General features: G+C 33.0%; 1 protein-coding gene across 1 annotated transcript in view; it reads left to right on the top strand.

Annotated features, from left to right (window-relative positions):
- Positions 1-19,478, top strand: part of LOC143230830 (protein GPR107-like) — a 60,892-nt gene extending 41,414 nt beyond the window's left edge. The window contains exons 13-16 of the mRNA XM_076465046.1: positions 1,506-1,599; positions 4,569-4,616; positions 12,195-12,352; positions 15,388-19,478. Coding sequence (XP_076321161.1) covers positions 1,506-1,599; positions 4,569-4,616; positions 12,195-12,352; positions 15,388-15,496 — 409 coding nt within the window. The 3' untranslated portion in view covers positions 15,497-19,478. The remainder of the gene's footprint in view (positions 1-1,505; positions 1,600-4,568; positions 4,617-12,194; positions 12,353-15,387) is intronic.
- Positions 19,479-23,909: the final 4,431 nt, after the last annotated feature.

The raw sequence follows: 23,909 nt of genomic DNA, 5'->3' as shown, positions 1-23,909 counted from the left end.
CACCTCTGAACATACAGTACGGCATTGATTCTTGAAGAAAGGAGGACAGAGAACATCCTTCTGCTGTTGGAAATGATCAACTGGGAGTATTAGTGGAAAGAAACACATGCCATACTGTTTGCAAAATGGCACAAATTTGGTTGTTGGCATTTCCACAATTTGGGACATTCTCGAGATAATTGGAAAAGTGAAAAAGCTTGAAAAGTGAGTTCTACACAAACTCAATGAAAATTAGAAGGTTCACTGTTTTGAATTGTGCTCTATGGTGATTTTGCGAAACTGAAATGGCACATTTCTTGATTGAATTGTCACCTACGATGAGAAGTGGATACTTTATGACAACAGAAAGTGATCTGCACAATGGCTGAACTGTAACAAAGCTCCAAAACACTTCCCAAAGCCAAAGTTGCACTGACAGAAGATTATGGTTACTGTATGAGTATGATGGCCTACGGCCGATAACATCCATTACATCTTGCTCAACCAGGTTCAGAATATCACTGCAGATGTTTACTGTCAAGAATTGGAAGAAATGCATAGAAAATTGCATGAAAAAATGACAGCATTAGTCCATCGAAGAGAACCAAACTTGCTTCATGATAATGCAGAACCACACGTTGCTCAAATGATGCCCCAGAAGCTCAGTGAAATGGGTTACAAAACACTGCCTCTTCTCCTTACTCTCCAAACCTGTTGCCCACCAATTACCACTTTTTCAAGCAATTGGACAACATTTTCCAGGACAAAAGCTTCAACAACAGAACAAGAGCAGAGAATGGCTTTAAAAATTTTTTTAGTTCTAGGACTTCAGAGTTTTATCATCATGGCATAAATAATCCTATTTCTCCTTGGCAAAACTGTGTAGATTCATTAGGTTCGTGTTTTTTTGTAGAACTTAAACCCAAGCATGTTCTAACAGTTAACATACCCAACTTTGTGTTGAAAGGTTCGAGGCTCAAACTGCAGTGCTGGTCAACATGTTTTGTACATTTAGCTGTGGTATTTTATGAATGTGACAGTCAATCATACATGATTACATTTAACCACGTGTAGAAGGTTCTACTGAGATGTATTTGCAAATATTTTTATAAAGAGTTTGGAAGTTGTTTTTACCAACAGTTTCCTTCTGTTATTTCCAAAATAACCCTAAGAAGTTAGACATAACTAAATGCTGTGTTTTTTTGTAGAACTTAAACCCAAGCATGTTCTAACAGTTAACATACCCAACTTTGTGTTGAAAGGTTCGAGGCTTAAACTGCAGTGCTGGTCAACATGTTTTGTACTTTTAGCTGTGGTATTTTATGAATGTGACAGTCAATCATACATGATTACATTTAACCACATGTGTAGAAGGTTCTACTGAGATGTATTTGCAAATATTTTTATAAAGAGTTTGGAAGTTGTTTTTACCAACAGTTTCCTTCTTACTATCATTTAAAGTAATTAACATATTTTGTTAAAATTGAAATATTACACTATTATATTCATATATAAATATATTTTAGGTCTATCAGGCATCTTCAAGAAGCTTCTCAAACTGATGGAAAAGCAGCCATGAACTTGGAGAAACTTAAGCTTTTCAGACACTTCTATATCATGGTAAGATAAATTACAGAAGCAGTTTCTCTTTTGAGTAAGCCTTTTGTTGTATATTAACACTAGAATTACTCTCTTAAAAGAGTTGGATGTTTTCAGATAAAAAAAATTTTAACTTTTTCCTTTATATAAAAAAGTTCAGAATTTTTATACACACAAGTTCTATTTATTTGAAACTTGTTAATGAAAAAGAAAGCTGTTGCAGTTATTGAGATTATCTTCTAGCAGTTATTATTTAAATTTATTTGAAATAAATCTCAAAACTTAAGTTAATAGTTCGTTTTGATTTTAAATTCTAGTTTAGTCTTGAGAATATAGAAAATCCACTTAATTTTCCTTCTTATTTTAATATTATATTTACTATAAAATAATAAGCACTTTATACAGAGCCAAATCTCTGGAGCATTCTTTTGATGATATATTGTGGTTATGAAACTCATGGATACATTCTTATTAAATTTACATCAATGATGCCATGAATATAACATAAAGCTCAGGGTTAGTCAGTATATATAATTTCATGTTTTATTCTATTATTATTACAGAATGCTCAAAATGAAGAATACCACACTTCTTTACTCATGGTTATATTCTTATGTGAACAGTATTTTTAACACTTCATTGCTAACCTATTATTAAGTGTCACTACTTCATATAGTATTTGAATTCCTTTAGATATACTCATATGCTTAGTTATACTTTCATGTGAACAGTATTTTTAACGCTTCAATGCAAATCTATTATTAAGTGCCAGTACATCCCCTGATGGGACATCAGTAAGTTTCCAGACTTTAACACAAAAATAAGCATAAGTTCAGTAATTTGATAATAACTTGGCCATACGTTCGGGACTAGAAATATCTAATCAGCTATTTTTTAGGGCCCACTTTCATATTAAACTTTTTGAAATTATTAAATTTTACTGGTTTTGATTTTATGTATAGCATTTTGTGCATAATATATGGTACTAACAATATAGTTAGAATAAAATAGAATTAATGTTGTAGAATGTAGTGGTATTGTGATTTGCTGTTTTGGTTCTTTTTTAACGTTTTATTTTTTGTGTGTGTATTTAAACATACAGGCACAAGATTGAGAAAGATATTGTTAAATTGAGGCATTATGGGATATGTTTGAAAGTATCACTGACAATTTAAATAATTTTGGAGGATTGTGTCTGTTAAATGGGTAACTGTTAAGGATAAGAGAATAGTGGTGGGGATCACTGAATAACTGAATAAGTTCCTATTTGTAGAATCACTTCAGTTGGCTTGTGCACAAGTCTTTTGAAATATCCCTTTTTCTATTTAACGTTTTTCTTGTGGGATTCATTATAAACATAGTAATGTAAGTATCTGAGTCAAGTCAGTAAATATCAGTGTCAAAGGCACCACCACTTTGGTAGGAAAAACTACAACTGACTCATTTGGTTTTTTATTTTTTGTAATATTTAGTTGATTAGATGTGAAACTATATATCTGTGTAAATATACATTTGCTAAGTCTAAGAAATTTTTTTGCATATAAATATGAAAGATCTTTTACATAATTCAGTGCTAATTGATGTGATACAATCTTTAACAAACATGACTAGTTTTATTTTTTAAAGCTCTAACAAAGGAAATTGAAAAATGGTTTTATTCTGCCTCACTCTATGTACAAAAAGATTTGATAAGAGTGGACTATAGATCCCTAACTAAAGTTATGTGGGTAAAAAGTTATGTTCTAGAGGCCTCTAATAGCTACTTTAGAAACAAGAATTTACCAAACTTTTTGGAAATGGTATTACTTTGGTTGTCATGTGCACAATGCAGTACAAATCTACAATACAAGAACTTATAAAATAAGCATGGACTGTTGTTGTCGAAGGTGATTGACTTTCTGTGATAAATTGTTTTTGTTGAGAATACGTCATAAAACTGAGAGACATTTGACATATAATGCCATGATTTTCTCTAAGCTGCTACTCATACACACGGCTTCTTAATATATGCGTGTGTTATGGAATTAGACATCAAAGAAATAAATACTGAATCACAGGCATTTGTGCATTGTTGATGTCAGATGGTGTTTTTATGACATGCATGCTTGTATCAGGAGTTAAATATCTCAGTTGCTATAACTTAAACATTTAGTGTCAAAATTTTATATTCATATTACTATTGTTAACAACAAATGTGAGAAGAAGAAGATTCTATAAAAAAGTAGTTGTTTTTAATCACCAGTTGCACCAACAGCTTCTAAAATTTTACTGTTCTGTGAAAGCTTTAAACTTTTAAGGATAGATTTAAACAAAGTTTATCTCTAGTAGTAAAGATTATCTAAGCCTACTTCTTACAAAGAACTGATTTCACTTCATACTTTTGTAGATGAATTAATTAAAATATGGATAAGAACCACTTTGAATTGAAAAATGTTAATTATTATAGTAGAAACATTGGTACATATTTTCTCCTTTATATCATTCTTATTTAAGATGTTACTTTGTAAGGTTTAATTTCAGAATTTTGAAACTTTTTTGTGGTAAAAAAATTATACATCCATTTTATTTAGAAAATTACTGTTAAATGTAATTCCAGTTTAGTATTATCAAGTAACAAACGATAATATTTGTAACAACATTAAAGTTTGACGAGAAGGAATAACAGTGTAACATCATAACTAGAGTATGAAAGATGCATTTATGAGATTGACTTAAGGAACACAATAAAAATATGTTTTGAAACACACTTTGTATACCTCTGATGAGAATTACAAAATAATTGTTCTTTATTTCATGTTTAAAAGTTAAATGTCAGTTTTATTGTTTGCTTTTAAGAAGCAAGTTCTTAAAGTATATCTGTAATGATTTCTTATCCGATTGAAGTGTTGTGAATTGAACATACTTATTCACTTTTGTTCATTACAGAACATAAATTGTGATACATATATTTAATATTTTTTATCCATTAATAGTTGTTTTTTCTGCTTTAGATTGTCTGCTACATCTACTTCACCAGGATCATTGTCTACCTTCTCAAGGTATCATTAGTTTTTTGTTATAAATATACAATTAAAGTTCTAATATATGCATGAAAAAGAAATGTTTATGAAGTAAACATAATAACAACAATAAAAAACCTACATCATCATAGAGGTTGCTAAAACTTGTAGTTTCTATTAATTCCATCAGACATATCTACCACCACCTTCACATTTTACCCCTTGGTGTGGATTCCTGTATATGGTGAGGGGACCTCACAGGGAAGGTTCTGTTCTTTCAGTTTACCTCCTCTGGGATGTAAACATCCACCCATGTGTTTGTCGTGCATGGGGTCCAACCCCATCACACCACTTTGGCCTTACATTCCTGTAGATGGGCAGACTTGAGGTGGCCCCCTTGGTTCATTCGGCTTGTCCACTTGGGCTAGGGTCAACCAAGTACCAGTGTTGGATGTTCTCAACAGATGTTGTGGACATTGTATCTGATGCTGGTGTTTGGGTATAGTGCTCACAAAACCTTGGCATTGTAGTGTGTCCCTTTGTAGGGCTCCATGGTGGGTGGGGTTAATGGGCACCAAAACTTTCCTTTATTTATTAAGGATACTCCAATTAAAAACCTAAATAAAATAGTGAAAAAACAGTCTATAGGTAAATGACCACATCTTGAGGATTCTGAACAACAATCCTCACCATCTGTACCACCTGTTGTATCTCTTTTTCTTATATTGCATTCACTTTCAGACAAATTTAGGGCAAACGTCTCCCTTTTTCATTCAGAAGGAACTAGAGGGACTTGCTGGCTCTCAAAAGCCAGTAAAGAAGCTTTAATCTGGTGACATTGGTGGAAACATCCACATCTCAACACAGTGAACTCCTCTTGCATTCAAAGGCAATTGGAGATATACCTATTGAAGTTACACCTCATGCTAATTTGAATTCATCATGAGGAGTTCTTGTTGAGAGGGGTTTGAAGAACATCCCAGAATCAGAGATTCTCGCTGGTTTCTCCACACAAGGAGTTTCTGCAGTGAGATGTATATCCAGTTGCAAAGATGAAATTATGATGCCGATCAGTGTCCTCATTTTCACATTTATGTCACCATGTCCACCTGCCACCATTAAGGGAGGTTATCTTAATTGCATAGTACAGCCATACATTCCAAATCCTCTATAATGTTTCCAGTGTCAGCAGTTCGGTCACTTGAAGACGTTATGTTGTGATTCCTTAATATGTGCTCAGTGCGGTGGCAAGGACCATGATGCCCACGAGTGTGAAACGGACCCTCATTGCATCAATTGCAATGGCTCTAATCCATTCTACTTTCATTCTTGCCCTAAATGGTTGGAAGAAAAAGAGGTGCAGCATTTGAAAATGATTCATAACATTACTTATCCTGAGGCTCGCAAGTTGCTGTCCACCACTTTATCTCAGACATATGCTGCTGCATTCTGTTTCACTACTACAGTAGGAGTGCAGACAGATATCTCTGTGCCTTTAAAAGTATAATTTTCAAAACAAATGAAAAGTTTTTTGACCTCCATGATTAAAAAGGTTGATGAATCAACTTCAACACCCAACTCTGTCCCTTCCATACATTCCAACAAATCCCAAGATCCACTTCCTTTGGTTTTGGGTACAGGCATTTCCTTGAATACATCTTCTTCTCCCACCCCACGATGCAAAATGATCATTTCTTCACATTCTCAGTCACTGGAATCCTCTTTCAACAGCAAAGACCTGCCCAATCGATCTAGGGCAGGATTCATGAAGGTCATTTGACCTCCTTGAATAAAGACAGTGAAGAAAAAAGACGTGGTCATAAACAGAAGGGTTTTCCACCCAATTCATCTACACGTAAATAAAAATGGCCACCTTGATACAAGGTTTACGTTCTAATCTGGATGACACCAAAACACTGATTGCTTCCTACCATCCTGTATGTCTCTCCTTTCAGGAAACATTTCTGAAACCTGCCGATACAGTCGTCTTTTCTTAGTACAGAACTGACAGGCTGTGTGATGAACGAGTGCATGGAGGGGTGACATTGTTGGTTGATCAGCATGTGCCTACCCTGTCTTTGCCACTTGACACACCCTTGGAGGCCATAGCCATCCGTGTTTCCTTGAGTCGTACCATTAGTATTTGTTCTCTACCTGTCACCTGAAGAGACCTATGATCAATAAGACCTTGGTGCTGTCACTGAACAGTTGTCGTGTCCCCTTTTCAATCCTGGGGTCTATAATAGACATCATTCCCTCTGGGGAAGTGCTGATGTTGATAGGAGAGGTTGCACCATAGAACATATGCTGTCTGATCACAACCTTTCTCTTTTCAATACTGGTTTTTCTACTTATTTTTATGCACCTAGCCAGTCCTTTACTGCTATTGACCTCCCAATTGGCTTCCCTTCACTACTCTCCCATTTTTTTGGGGGGGTTGACAGTAATCCACGAGGCAGTGATCATTTCCCTATAATTTTGAGAGAGATTGGCTGTGGTCAATACTACCCAACCCGTGTACCCTGGTGGAAGCTGGATCAAGCAAACTGGCCCTCTTTCACTGCTTTTGTATAACTTGATCCTGCCATTGTCTGTCAGCCATCAATAGATGATTATGTAGTAGCAGTAACTGACTGTATTATATAGGCAGCTGCTCAGTTTATTCCTAAAACCTCAACACATTTTCCACGATATCCTTGTCCGTGGTGGAATCCTGCCTGCCACATGGCACAGAAGGCCCAAAAACAGGCCTGGGATACTTGTCGTAGGTATCCCACACTCTTGCATTGCATCGCTTTCCAGCAGGCCTGTGCACATGCTTGGTGGGTAAGATGTCAAAGCCAGAAGGAATCTTGGATTAAGCTCACAACCAGCATATCTTCTATCACCAGTTCCAAAGTATATGGGACAAGATTTGAAAGGTCAGTTGGCAGTATAATTCTGTCCCCCTCTCGATCTTGCTCTCTGATGGTCAAGAAATAGATGATACCTGGAGCATCACTGATACTCTAGGTGAAAGTTTTTGCCAGGTATCTAGCACTTCTGCTTCTTCCTCCACCTTCTTAGCCATCAAGACTCAGGCAGAACAAACACCTGTGTCCTTTCAAGCTGATTGTCTCTATGACTATAATAGTCCCTTTACACTTGTGGAACTAAAAATGGCCCTTCATCGGTTTTACCTGATGATGTACACTGTGAAATGCTGTGCCATCTATCTCCTGCTTTTCCTACTATTTTCCTCTGCTTGTTTTTAACCAATTCTGGCAGGAGAATGTTTTTCCTGCTGTCTGGCACCAGGCTATTCTCCTACCTTTCTCTTAGCCTGGGAAGGATCCCAAGATTCCTTCAAACTATCATCCAATTGCTTTGATGAGCTGTCTCTGTAAGACCTTTGAGAGGATGGTTAATGCTCATCTCATTTGGTTCCTTGAATCAAACAATCTCTTCTCACCCACCCAGTGTGTTTTCCGATGACAGCCCTCCACCATGGACCACCTGATTCGACTTGAAACATCCATCGGAGAAGCCTTTCTCAAATGATAATATCATGTATCAGTATTCTTTAACATTGAGAAGGCTTATGATAGAACTTGGAGTTATGGCATTTTGCAAGACCATATATATGGGTTACATGGCCATTTGCCCATTTTTATTAAAAAATTTTTAATGGACAGGAGATTCTTTCCCATTCTTTTCTACAGGAATTTGGAGTTCCTCAAACCTGTGTTTTGAGTGTCAAACTTTTCAGTATAAATATTAATGCAGTCACTAAACAATTCCCTCTCACTGTTGCAAACAGGCTCTATGTCGACGACTTTCACATTTCATGTCAGTCATCGAACATGAGAAATATTGAGCACCAGCTACAAACTGCCCTCAATCATGTACTGAAGTGGACCATGGCAAACGGCTTTAATTTCTCTCTCTCTCAAACTGTTTACATGCACTTTTGATGCCAACAGTGTATTCACCCTGATCCCGAACACTGTATTGGTGAAGTTGTTGTGCCTGTGATGTCTAACACCACGTTCTTGGGGCTTAGCTTTGACTGTAAGCACATTAAGCAGCTATGGGTCAAATGTACAAGAGCACTGAACATCCTCCATGTCCTCTCTTCCACCACCTGGAGAGCAGATCGATGTTCTATGTTAATGATATATCATGCTCTTATTTGATCGAAACTCGACTTTGGATCACTGGTCTATGGGTCTGCCAAGACTTCGGCCTTACAAATGCTGGACTCCATTCATCATCAAGAACTTCAGCTCTGCACTGGGGCTTTCCGCACTACCCCAGTTAAGAGCTTATATACAGTCTCATGAGCCTTCTTAGCACATCTGCCGTTTGCAACTGGCTTTACTATATGCTTTGAAACTTCGTTCCTTACCAAAGCATCCCACCAGGAATTGTGTTTTCCTTCCTCGGTGGGCCATACTTTTTCAGGATAAATGACCTACCATTGCTCCTTTTGGCCTTCGTATCCAGGTGCAGTTGGATGAATTGTGTCTGTCTTTGGATAACATTGCTGTATCCACTGGTCAGCCCATCCCACCATGGCTTCTTACGGTCTCCCAATGTGACCTATCTTTAAGTCATCTGAGAAAAGCAGACACTCCTGATTGGAAATATTGTCTGTTATTTGCTGAACATCTTTTGAACCATCCTTTCATTCCTGTTTATACAGATGGTTTGAAATGAGGTGATTTTGGTGTGGTTTGGTGGTTGCATGCAGAATTCACTCTACAGCTTCTGTGTTCACTGCTGAACTGTATGCCATTTCTCTTGCCCTGGATCACATAAAAGCTAAGCAGTATTCAAACTGCACTATTTATACTGACTCACTTTGTTCTCTACTGGCCCTGGAATTGCTTCACGTTAGTTCACACCTTGTTCTCACTGATATTCAAAACCGAGTGGCCCAGTTATCTTTAACATCTACTTTTATCCAATTTTTTTGCATACCAGGCCACATTGGTATTTGTGGGAATGAGCTCACTGATGCCGTAGCAAAATCTATCTGCTCTGGCACTACCACTGTTGTGCTTGTTCTATATGTGGACTATGGTCCTGTATTAAAGGCTCAGTTCCATGTCAATTGGGAGTCGACTTGAAATGAGGAATATGACAACAAGCTTTTCCAAATAAAACCCTATATTGGACTTTGGTTGTCTTGCTTCCGTAAGGATTGGAAAGAGGAAGTTGTTCTAACTAGACTACGCATTGATCACAGTTTTTTAAGTAATTGTTTTCTTTTATCTGGAACTGATGCACCATTGTGTTATCTGTGTGATACTTAGGTCACAGTAAATCATATTTTACTTTTTTGTCGTCGTAATGACTCTCAATGACGGAGCCATTTTCACCATATTCTGTCCCAAGGTTTGTCCATAACATTAGACAGTGTTATTGGTGATGGTGACACTGTACACCTTGAAAATATTTTTAGTTTTTTATAGGCCATTAATCTTTTTAATGCTATTTAAGTTTTTTTAATTCATACATTAGATTTTTTTAATGAGATTCCCTTTTAAGAATCACAGTACATCTAGTTTGATTTGAAATTAGAAAATGGCTGTAAAGTCAAATAACTAGAAACCAGGTCTGGAAAGGCCAACTTCATGTAACTAACGCCACTATTCGAACTACCTGTTAGTCATCCTGGGAAGTTATTATTAAAAATTTTGCTTCAAGTCATTTAAAATTTTTATTACTTTTTGAAAATGGCCATAGCATCAAATAACTTGGAACCAGGACTGGAAAATCCAACTTCAGGTGACTGACTGTGGTTTTTATACTTGCCTGTTAGCCTTCCTGGCAAGTTCAGATAATTACAGTTATGCTACAGAAAGTCCTCTACAACTTGTATTACTGTAGTGTTTCTCGTAATGCTGTAGACTAGATGTGAACATTGGTTTCCTGCTTTTTTTTAACTTTGTTTTATTTTACCTTAATTTACTTTTATAAATTTCCTAATTTTACTTTAAATTTAATTTTTTACTGGATGTTTGGCATAGATAGCCTATCTGCTTTGTGCCATAAAACACCAAATCAACCAACCAATCTTCACATTTTATAGTTTAACATTCCAGAAACTTTCATAGAAGTACTTTGAGAATATATTAAGTGCAATAAAGCTCAAAGATGATCATACTTAAGATTTATATACATCTTGTCTTCATGAATTATCTTTATATATGGAACAAAAGCTATTAAAGTAGCTAGAAAGGTGGTTTAAGAGTTGATTAGTCAAAAATATTTGATTGTATTTAAGACTTCTTCCTTCCATTGTAATACCATTCCTTTTTTGCTGATAATGAACCTCCACCCATTGATAGCTTAACCCCTTAACCCTTATTTTCAATAGTAGAGAATAAAAAATATATCTACTATTAAAAACTGGAAGGTAAATGTTTATGGTGTTAAAATTTGAGGCTACGAAATATGAACTGTTGTCTTTGTTAGTAGCCGATACATTCACCTATTTTTCATTATTGATTTGTTTATCTTTAATATATACTCATTTTTATTATCTAGTTTTATCCTACATTTCAGTTGCTAATTTGCTGCTGTCTTGAGGAAAGTCTTAAAAAGGACTGTTTATGTGATGAGAGTAGCCAAGATTTAACCCTGGGTTTTTTCGATAAAGAGACTATTGTGCTATTCACATGCCTGGAGGCTCCTGAAAATAACAGGAAGCTAACAGATGAAATTGAGGATAAAACTAGTTACTAAATAGTATCTGGTAATTAAAAAAATAAATAATTACTAATTACATATAAGTGGTTGTTTAAATTAATATCTAACAACAATCAGTGAGAAACAGAGGATTTGACCAATAGCGCCAGTAAAGTAAGTTTGAATTTTAATTTGTTTAAGTAAGAGGTAATTTTAAAATATTGTGTATAACTTTGTGTTTTGTTGATTCATCACAATTTATGAGAAGCATGTGTGTTATTTATGGTGAGAAAACAGAGATTTTGTGCAAATTAAAAGAGCTAGAGAAAGCTACCATGTCTGGCAAACCATGTTGGTACTTTCGAAAGTTATACCCTTTGGTCTGAATTTAAAAAACAAGGGAATAATTGTACCTTGTAATATATTTTTTGGATTGAGACCAGTTTGTTAGTTTTAATTTATATCTTGCAAAATGTAAATTGAACCTATTTTGGGATTTTTTTTATATTTGAATGAATTTATTTTTTCCTTAGAAACTAAAATCATTTAGGCATTAGACTAGTGATCAAATATTTGTGAGTTAATGTAGTTCTTAACATCGTTTTTTGCTGTTAAAATATGTCCAAAGATGTAACAGTGGAGAAAATTTTTGTATTACACTTTTGTAACATGTTAAAGTAAAGCTATAACCATTAAATACTTGAAATAATATATTTATGTCTTTTCTTTGTTAATCCTCTTCATATGTGTTGTGATATCTTTAAGTATTTATTTTGACTTTGTGGTTTATGATTATTATAAGTGATGTAGTAAAGCTGAAACCCAAGAACTGAGAGTTTACTCTTATCTTTGTGAATTTCATGCTTGTAAGTTTAATGTATTTATCTGAGCATAATCTTCACTTGACTTCAAAAGTTGTTTGTTTGTTTCTTATACCATCAGATCACCGTGCCTTTTCAGTATGAGTGGCTCAATGAGTTTTTCCGTGAAACAGCCACGCTGGGATTTTTTGTTCTGACTGGTTATAATTTCCGCCCCACAACCAAAAATCCTTACTTCCGATTGTCCCAAGATGACTCTGATCTAGAAATGGAAGAAGTGTAAGAATATAAATATTAATTATTTATCACACAGTTCTTTTTTATGATGAACACAGAGAAAATAATATTATGCATATTTCTTTACACATGTTTATGCCATAGTTTGCCTACTTCAGAAGCTATAAAAATATGTTAGGCTATAAAATTATTATTCAGCTCACAAAATTCACAATGACAAAAAATGATTTTTTTCTTTTTGTAACAATTCAGTACATCAAACTTAAAATTTTTAGTTACCCATTTATAATAAAATTTTACAGTATGTAACTAAATATTTCAGTAACAATATACAAATATTGAATGGTTATGAGGGCAACAAATGATCTGTTGCCTGGAATTTCTTGTATCAGCTCTTGTTATTTTATTACCATTAAGGTATTTTTACCAGAAAGCCTTCAACAGCTTATACCAAACAGACATTGTCGTAAATATGTGTTAATAATGTGTTTAATATCCATCAAAGGAAGTATTATTAATTGTGATAACGTCTGAATCCCTTGTTTCTTGAGTTACTTGATAATTTCTTTCATTTATTTGAAAGTAAATATTTATAACATACAGTTTTCTACCCAAACACTAATTGCCTGCATATAGAGTTGGCAGTTAGTGTGCTTACTTAATGAATAGATTATTGAGGTAATATCACTTGTTCAATCTAGCTGCCCTGAGCATAGAGTGATAAATAACCCTTGCACATGTATTGGAGAAAGTACAATCAGAAGTCTGTGTAATATTAAAGGGAGCTACTTTAACCTCATTACTGTTGCAGTGTAATGAAATATGAAATAATTATATGTGTGTCAGTATTCCTAAAATTTAGATGTCTGTCTGATGCCCAGTCTACAATGATGAAAAATAATTTTATGAGAATGTTTAATTTAAAACTTCATGTTAAATATGTCTATTTGCATAAACACATTTTGATGCATTTTGTGTAAAGTTTCTTTTTTACTGTTAATACAACATTCATAAAGTTAAATAAATTTTATGTAGTTATTTTAGGCCTGGCATGGCTGTGTGGTTAGGGTGCTTTATTTGCAACCTGAGGGTCATAGGGTTGAATCTCTATCCCCCCCCAAACTTGCTTGCATGTCCAGCCATTGGGATGTTATTACATGACAGTCATTCTGATTATTTTTTGATAAAAGAGTAACCCAACAATTGATGGTAGGTTGTGATGACTAGCTGTATTCCCTCTGGTTTTATGCTGCTAAATTTGGGATGGCCTGTGCAGATAGCCCTCATGTAGCTCTGCACAAAATTCAAACCAAACCACACTAAATTTTTATATTCATATAATGCAATAAAAACAAAATGAAATTAGATAGTAGATATATTTGAAATTTGCCCAAAGTTTTACAACATGTTTTGTATCTATTAGTTAACTATGTGATTCACACTAAGGAAAATTATCATCCATAAAATTGTACTTTTATGTAAATTATGTTTGAAGCTGTAATATGAAGTAAATAATTACATGTAACATAATGTATCACTATTGTTATTTTATATCAGAAATGTTTCTTGTCTCTATTATTTTCACTTCTCCCACAGTTTTCTTTCATAAAGTTCTTATGATTTGGGGATTCAGTTTCTGTTCCTTGATTTTTCATCTAACTTCAAATGCTTTTTAGATTTCTGATCATCTGTAATTTCTCATCATCCTTATGGTAGGATTTAACAAATATTCCTTCTCTGCCTTTAATTGTTGTTGTTTTTGAGAGATTTATAATATTCCTCTGCAAGAACATTTAATTCTTTTTCATTTTAAAGTCTTCTTTTTTATATACTTTTAATTTTAAATGTTGGCACTTAAGCAATTTATGTAAAACTTTTCTTAAGTTCTATCCAGCCACAACCTGGAATTCATATGCTACTTTACTGGTGGTTTAGTAAAATTTGTTAACTTAATTATAGCACTCAAAATGAGTCAATAAAAATTTGAAAAATAATTATGAAATCCTCTTGGAATTCCATAGTGTAAAGAAACTACATGAAATTCTGACCATTTTAAACCAATAATTGGTGTTTAAAAGCTTGAAATAATTAGTTGTTCAGAGTTTTTGTTTTCAAGCATTTGTTTCAACCATCTTAGACACACTGCTGTGTAATGTGTGCACAGAGCAGTACACATAGTGTTACTGTGACATTAAATGATGACTACATACATATATATGCATATATAATTTCTATATAAGAAATGAGTTTTTAAGATTTCTATCTCTCAGAAAAGTTTTTTTTTCATCTATCAAATACATCAAAAAGGTTTTTAATTTGCATTACACATTCTGAAATTCAAAAGTTTCTTAATTTTCACATAGTCTATAATGTTGAGAATATTACGACACAACTTGTACACTCTGCCTGATATACTTTTATCTCCCTTTTGAAATATAGCTTATATATGAATATCATATAAGAATAACTTGACAAGATAGTAAAACATTCATCACAGTTATCCAAAATAAATGTTCTTATAGGCAATTCTAACATGTTTTAAGGAAACGTAGTGACCTGTAATTGTTCTACTGAAACAATTTAAGGAGGAGTATAAAGGTATCTGACATTTTGCTGTTGGTGTTCTAGGCTGGTTGATTGTTTTATATCCAGAAATTGTGTTCCCAAAAGTTCAGCCAGTAAAGTAGGTCGTTAGATATCAAACATGGAATTCCTCATTATTTAACTTCATCTTTAAATTGCTGTTTTTTGTTGTTTTTTTCATTGGCATTAGACTAATATTACTATAAGCCTGTATTTATATAACAAAATGCAAGCTGTTGTTTAAACTGAACTATGTTTTTTGGAATATATCAAAATGGTTCAAATTCTAAATTTGTGTTTTATGGTTTTGATTTTATAAAACTTAATATGCAGATAAAAATTGGTTTTTAGTGTCATTTGCATTGCCAATATCAGAAATATACTTGACTAAAAATGTTTATAAAAGAATAAATAGGAAAGTTAATGGTTTTAGTTTAGTGTACTTTACAATTGATAAAGAAGAAAAATTGTGTACTTTTTTATTTTTATTTCAGGATAACTCAAACAGGACTGACTGAAGGTGTATCGAAAAGTGTCAGGTCAAGAGATCCTGCAAAGGATTGTAAAGTTTCGCAGCGAGAAATAAGTCATGAGTTTGACTGATATTGTAAATCTTGCATGCATGCATATTGTAAAGTTTGGTTTTTATTTGTCCATCGTTAAGTCAGTTTTATGTCTTCTGTTTCACTAATTTTTCACACTAGAGTTCCAAAAAGTGTTGTTTTTTTTATCTAGTATCTCTTTTAAAATTCTTGAAAATGTTTTCTGTAGAAAAATCTGAAAATGTAACTGTTCTGAAATTCCATAATATTTACATAGTTAATAATTATTTTTTGTTTAAAATCTTCGTTACTAAATATATGTCAACATGTTTTAAAATTTGTTCTTTAAGAAACATATACAATATTATTTTTAGAAGAAGCTTTTCAAGCTTCAGAACACTTTCATTATGGCAATTGCTTTTCATCTGTTACTCATTTTTGATATCACCAATTTGTTAGTTTTTTTATTCAATATATTGAGAAATTATGAATTAGAAAAGCTGAATATCCTGCTAAACTTTAACCAATTATCTTGAAATACTTTTCTGCAGTTATTTAAACACCAGCCTCTTTTACAGATCAGCATATAAATAGTTTAATTCTATGCTAAGGACTAATGAAAACAAAATTGTATCTTATTAATATGAAAAGTGCAACAGTCTAGAAGCAACACGTACATACTAAATATGTAATAATATGGTTAATTTGTTCATTGGAAGGTCGTATGTGATAATTTGTCTAAAATATTCTGTATGTTGCAAATACAAACTACATTCCACACATAGTAATAAACATTTTATGACAGTTACTGTATTTTAATGAGGCTTAATATTCTAGAAACTATGTACAGTTTTATTATTCAGTGCTTTAAAAGAATAGGTTACATTACCTGTTATCTTGTTAGAAACAAAATCTCGTCTCCTGTAAATTTTCCAAATAAAAGAACGTCTATGCTCATGTTTATTTATGTGTGTGCATAGAAAAAAGAATTTTATTCAATATGTATGGTTGAAAGCTATTTGCTACACTAACTGAGCTACAGACTGGCATTTTAAATTTATGAGCACTAGGTATCATTATGAGTTTAATGTTAAAAAAATTACTGAATCATCAGTTTTATATTTATATGAAGTCACTAGCTATTTAGAAAGATTTCCTAAAACTTTATACATTTTTACAGCTAATTTATTGAGTAGTTGATTCAAAACTTTGATTCTAAAATTGTTTTATTTTTGTTGGCATTATACTAGGCCAAATTTTAGTGACAGGCATGGAAGGGCTAAAGCCAACATGGACAGCCTGCATACTTTTTATATAAAGGTTAAAACCACTAGAAGAATTAATCTTTATTTAAATCATCATTGAAAATTGCAACACTTTCAAATGCTTGACCTCATAAGAACAGACAGTTGATATTTTCAAAGTTCTGTCTCTCTAGTACAGTGTTCAATGCTCATATAATATTGTAATGTTATAAGAATAATGTTCTACCAGTATAAAAGTAAAAAAAAAAAGATATTTATTGATGATTGTACCTGCATAAAATTTTTAATCATCACAAACTTGACATTTGGTATTTAAACTTTAACATTTTATATTTGTGATGTATGTAGTGTAGTACTTCCAAATGTGAATTTTTAAAACAATGTAATCATTACATTTGTAATGTTTGACGATTACTTCAGGAACTTATATTCTCTAGTAGTGCTTGTACGTAGCTTTAAAACCTGATGTGAACTTGTGATTTTTATAAGCATAGAAGAGTATTCAAAAAGTAAATTATGAATATTGATGTAATTAGACTTCTGTACATGAATAATCTGTTATTAATGCAGGTGTTAGTGCTTGGTTAGGAATTTTTACATTCAATGACAAGAACAATTCTGTAGCATCTTTCACAGTAAGCATACTGTGTATTTAACGGGTTTAACTGAACTGGCCTGTGTTTCTTATGCAGAAAAGAAAAAATGATTATTGCAGTGTAATGCATTAGGTTCATACTTTAACAATTCATTTTGTTTATATCAACATAATGTGTCTATATTCAAAGTGAATATTTGATCTGTGTGTATTCGTCAAATGTTTTGTTTTTATTATACTGTAATGGGAATGTGATTATTTTTCAAAGTGTGTTTAAAAACTATCTAAGGAATGTAAATTATTAAATTATTTGTGAAAGTTTAGAAAATGGCAAGAACTAAAGTAGAAAATTCTGTTTTTTAAAGAGTTAGTGCAGGTAACCTAGCGATTTATTTTAAGTATATTTTACTGATGAAGTTAAGACTTTTTTTCACGACATGGAAAAACAATCATATTTCTATACTCTATGCTAGTACAATAATAAAATTTATCAACAATGATACAAGTATAACAAAAATGTTATGTAAAGAACATATAACATGTAATAGTATAAAATGAACATGCTGCTACAGTCAGTGTTCATCAACAAAAAAAAGTTTATTCACAATAACAACAGTTAGAAGTAAATACAACACTTACCAAAACACAGGTAATAAAAAAGTGCTTAGCCAGGACTTCACACTGAAATTAATAAACAATTTATAAATATTAATAAATCAATAATAATGAAATCAGGAAAAATAACCAAAAAGAAAAAGAAATCTAATTTTTAAAAAAAATACATTGAATACAATACTCCAACAATATCTTTCAATGTCAATAACAATATCAGGTAACAATCAACAGTAACTATATCCTTCAGTAACTTATCTTGTGATTCTCTTTCTTGCTAGTAGAATGGTAACTGTGTGTGTTAATATTTCTGCCTGTACTTTCAATACTGACACGGTCTGCTTCAAGTTTGACACATCAGACTCACTTTACTACCTGAGTAACACAGTCATTCTCAAACTAATTAACTTATGTTTAACTAAAATTATTGCTAAATAAATTACTCAATATCAACTTGAAAAACAACCAAAAAATTCCAGTCACACATGTTCCAAAGGAACATTGGTTTGTATTCTTCAGATATGACAAACATCAAGCATACAGGATTTATATACAAAATCAACATATGAAACAGTAAAAGACTCAAGGGCTTATAATATATAGCAGTGAAGTTTACTTCACATTTATTTAAGTGTGGGGATGAACTCGACCCAATTTTGCTGGTGTTATTAGGGACACTATTGTAGTTTAGTGAAAAATACCTGCTCCAATAGGTTCTCTTGTTTCTAAATATACTCTTTCCTTAATTTTTGACTGGTATAGAAGAAATATTTCACCCCAGAGTATCTTATAACCTAATTCAATTTGATGATATATGTATACAGATTGATCAGATTATCAAGGAAAGTAAGATTTGTGCTATACATTTCTTATAAATGTTTAGATATTTCTGTTCCTTTAGATATTTCAAGTGAGGTGTTGAGGTGCTTACCTAGTGTGAAGATTTAAGAGTTTTTATACTGTGGTCATGTGACAATATTCTCCTGTAGTGTAAACCTTGTATGCTTAAGAACACAGACCAACCTTCTGTTGAAATATGGGGTATGTTCTCTGCCTAAAGTTTTCGTTATTATAAGTCGTCATTGGTCAATTTTCTATCCTATTTCTTTAGTTACAAAACTTAATTTGGGATTAGTTGTTTTTATTTTCATTGTGAAAAGTAGCACATTACCATATTAAATAACCATAACTTGAATGTTTACTCCCTTGTAACTTATTTATTAATACATCATATGATCAAAAGACTAATTTATGTCGGTAATAGTTACTGTCTTATTGATGAAGGAAGAATCACTGCTGGTCTTATTAATATAACATTAATGTAATTGTGTGTGGAGTAATGAACCTAAAGTGTGTTTTAAACTTCAGTAGTGTACATATCTTTGAGATACTCAAAATAACAAATCTACTCACCAGTCCAGTGAAATAGTCTTAAAGAGAGAGGGAGATAGCCAAAAGATACAATTAGATGTTGGTATGAGAATGGTGTTTATTCATGAAATGTAATATGTATAAGTGTTCTGAATATATTCTTTTTGCTTAAATTGGTTTAATAAAGGTAATTATTTAAAGTGTGATTTTGGTGTGAATATCATAAAGGTATTGATCTTGATTCTAAAATTGAAATTTAACTTGTGAAATGTTGCTTGAATATCTTATATTTAATTTCCTTACACTGAGGTATTACTGCCAGGCCTGTAACTTGTGGGGTGAGGGCTCAGATCTCCTCATTGAAGAATCTTTCCCTTTCATGCATGGAGAGAGTTGTAATGTGATGATAAATCCCACTATTCAATTGCAGTATCTCAGGGAAGTAATGCTGACTCTTCTAAAATAGGGACAGTTTGCACAGATGGCTCTTGAATAGCTTTTCATGACATTCAACAAACAATCTTGTTCCTCCAAAAATTATTATGAGATGTAACTTACATTCGATGCTTATGTTTAAAGATGTTAACCATTTCACACAACCTCAAAAAATGGAAAAATATTTTCTTAGTTTATCATTTCATTATCTTTGAAAATCTGGACAAATCTCAAAGCCAATTAAGGAAATGCTAATAAAAAAAAATGTCTGTAACTATTTGGTTGCTGTGTTTGGTTAGGTATTCTGTTTTGTGTGTGTGACCTGGAATGGATCAGGTTCTACTTGTATCTCTTTCTCCTTCCTTTAGTGTTGTATAATAAACTGTCAAATGCTATAGCCTATAATAGTATTCACAAAATCAGGGCTTGAATACAATGTGAAAGACTGATTCTAGATTTTGCTTTAAGGCCATGTCCATGAGTACAATGTTTATAGCATTTAGTGTAATCTTACCATTTTTCTTTGTTTTGTTGGTTACACTTGCAAACAGTTCTGTCATAAAATGCAACTTTTTCACTTGAAGTGGTTACCAGGCGTATATTTCACGTATAATATCTTTTCAAATACATACGTGAGACTTAAATCTAACCAATATATTGCAGTGTAGTGCAGTAATATGTATATAGTAAACAATGAGTGGAGAAATATCTTCGAACAATCATCACCATCTAAGATGTAACGATCTTGTGAGGTTAGTGGGACTTATTTAAACATGCCCTTTGGTTTTGTTGTTCTGGGCATACTGAAACGTCTGGTGCTTAGTGCATTTTGTATAGTGTAAAATTTCTTCATGTGTGTTTGTCCTACATTGGGCTAAACAGGACAGGCGTATTTTACTACAAGTCGTATGTATTGTTTATAAATATTAAAGATATATTCTGGTGTGGCTCCTATGTTAATCATGTGGCATGAGTTAATTATGATTAATTTAGAATTTCGCGCCAGTCTACACAAGGACTATCTGTGCGGGTCGGTTCCAAATTTTGAACTTATAAAATAAGGAAAAGAAACAAAGTAAACAGCATCCAGTGCTGAACCCAAGGTTACTCGTCTACGGTCGAATAATGAGATCTGACAGTCGTTCCCCAAATTACGGAACCAACGAATCGCGAACCATGAATTTTTCATATTCGCATTTCGGACATGCAGCAGATAGCCTTGGTGTCGATGTGCACAAAATTCAAAGACAAGCACTAGATCAGTTCCGACCCATTATCGTGAAACAATAATGAGTAATATCTGCAAACAGAAAGGTTTATAACAACATATATTTATGACGATAAGACGGTTAATTGCAAATTATGTTTTTCAAACTTCTCTTAATTTGTCCATTACGAATTTCAAATTAGTGATATCTGCCTTTTATCTATCTCTAGTCATTGTTTGAGGCCTTTCATTTAACTCCAGAACTTATCATTTATATTCGAATGGCAGATTAACAAAGGCTTAGCTAAATTGCTATTTAGTTTTCAATGTCGAAATCTGGTGAGGCATTATTTGGCGATTACAAATTTTGAAAGCACAGAAACGCGAAGAAAAGGAAATTGCAATTTAACGTGATTTTTATTACGAATATTAGGCTTACTGGTTTACAGTTCGAAGCTAGCTTTCGACGTTCAAACTGTTATCGTATATGTATAAGCAGTGTTATAATAAAAAAAAAACTACTTTATTCGTCCAACCCAACAGACAGTATGTCGTTTTGACTTGGGAAAAAACAAAACATAATTAGATATGTTATCACTTATTCTTTACCCTCCTATTTTTTTGCGTTTTTACCTTTTGTGCAAAAATCTATACAACAAGTGGCCACCACACGGGTTAGACACTAAAATTTACCGTTATAGGTCCTTAAACTTGCTGCTGAGGCAGAGGTCACCTGCCTATAAATAATGAATTGGATATGTAGAAGACTGAAAATAGTATATAGTGGAAAGAGCAATTTGATCGTAAACCAAAGTTAGTACAGCGGTAAGTCTACTGATTTACAGCGCTAAAATTAGAGGTTCGATCCCCCTCGATAGGCTTAACAGATAGCCCGATGTGGCTTTGCCACAAGAATTTGTTTTTGAATTTCGCACAAAGCTACTCGAGGGCTATCTGTTCTAGCCGTCCCTAATTTAGCAGTGTAAGACTAGAGAGAAGACAGCTATTCAACACCGCCAACTCTTGGGCTACTCTTTTACCAACGAATAGTGGGATTGACCGTAACATTATAACGCCCCCACGGCTGAAAGGGTGAGCATGTTTGGTGCGACCGGAGCTCGAACCCGCGACTCTCAGATTACCAGTCGAACGCCTTAACCCACCTGGCCATGCCGGACCTGCCGTAAGAAAACACATCAAAAAAGCTTTTATAAAAAAACTAAAAGAATAATGTTATAATGAATGAAAGTTACCATATTAAATGACAAGAATCTCCAGTAAATTTAATTTAATAAAAATTAAGTAACTACATACTAAAACCTTCCATTGTTTTACAAATGGAAAAGCTGGATATTTTTACGTAGTTCCTGAAGTTAAAATTTAATTTTAAAAGATCTCTCTAGATTTCTTTAGATGTCGTTTAAAAACTTTTTATTGGTGAAATAACTTGTTGTATAAAAGTTGATTTTAACAACTTTTGTCAGTAATTCCAATGATCCACGCCACAAATCTTTATTCAGAGCTACAAACAGCTTATTCAAATTTACTCATGATTTTCAAGATACTTAATTTAATAGAAATGTTATTTTATGGTTCTTCAAACTTTTTTGAATGATCGCCTCTTAAGATTCTATGATGGGGTTTAAAATACATGATTATTAAATAATCTATAACAGGGTTTTAACCGTTTGATGACAAAACAGCTATGCACCCATAGTTTTACGTTAGATTAAGTATCGTTTATTAACACTGTTTCAGTTTTATTCAGTATCTCATAATAATAGATTAAAATTAATCACTGAATAATATCTTCACTCATCAGAGATATTTATACAGAGGGTTGTATACGTTATATTATATATATTTTAATGTGTACATTAGTAGTAAGTCACGTGATTACCATACCCCGTTCATAGTCGTAGTAGAAAAACATACATGGTAATACATGTTGACCTTATTTGGTATTGCGTAGTTAGTGTGATGCCACCGAAAACTTGGAAGGTATGATCTTTCCTGTAAAAAAATATTCATACACTTAGGTCATAAAGATGTATTCAAATAAAATATTTATAACTTCCAGGACAGGAATATCTTTTACACTTAATGGTGTTGAGAAACAATCGAATGTGAATAAACCAGGACCATCTAGAAAGAAGCCTGCTACAAGGTCATACACTAGCCGCGGTATAGAAAAGTGCAAGTAAAAATACGTGAGCACAAAAGTCAATAGCAAAATCTGTCCATGTGCTCCAGGAAACAGTATACGAAGTAATCAAGAATGATCTTCGTCGGGAAAAATGGTACAAGTCGCACTCATATTGGTTCATCCATCTGGAAAATGAATCGGGCATTCACACTATTCCATACGAAGACATACTGAAATTATGCGCACCTTTGGTATACTAAAGGAAACATAGCTTCTTCTAAATTTATCACAAAGCAATACATTATATCTAGCTATATCTATAGATTGCGTTAAGATCAACTGTTGAAACGATCACAGGGAAACTGTAGTTCTTGAGCACTAATTGGCTTTTGGAAAGCTTACAGGAAGTAGGGATGTGCTGTATACGTGAAAACATTACGACGGAGCTTTAAGCAATGGAAAATCAATTGTAGGTCTATTACCAAAATGCATGATTGTCAATAAAGTATGAACTAACGTGACGAAATGAACTGTAACAATGAAGCGATGTCATAAAATAATTCAATATTACGTATTCAACATCTCCGTAAGTTAAAACATTCAACAGAAAGGCATATGTAAGTTATACTCCACATAAACCTGTTCAATATTTTGGTGTTAATGTGGTTACCTTTTGGAAAAACTTAAAGTATTAACTCTACCTTCGATTCAGCTAATCATGTTTATCTCTGTTACATTTTGAAACTTATATCTTATAAATATATAAACTGAATTCCAGACATTATCTGAATTTCTATTCGGCAAACATCCTAAACATATAAGATTAAACACAATAGATAATAT

Source organism: Tachypleus tridentatus, chromosome 10 (assembly GCF_004210375.1).
Source record: "Tachypleus tridentatus isolate NWPU-2018 chromosome 10, ASM421037v1, whole genome shotgun sequence".
Lineage (NCBI taxonomy): Eukaryota > Metazoa > Arthropoda > Merostomata > Xiphosura > Limulidae > Tachypleus > Tachypleus tridentatus.
The sequence above is the reverse complement of the archived record's forward strand: the minus strand, read 5'-3'. Positions and strand labels throughout refer to the sequence as shown.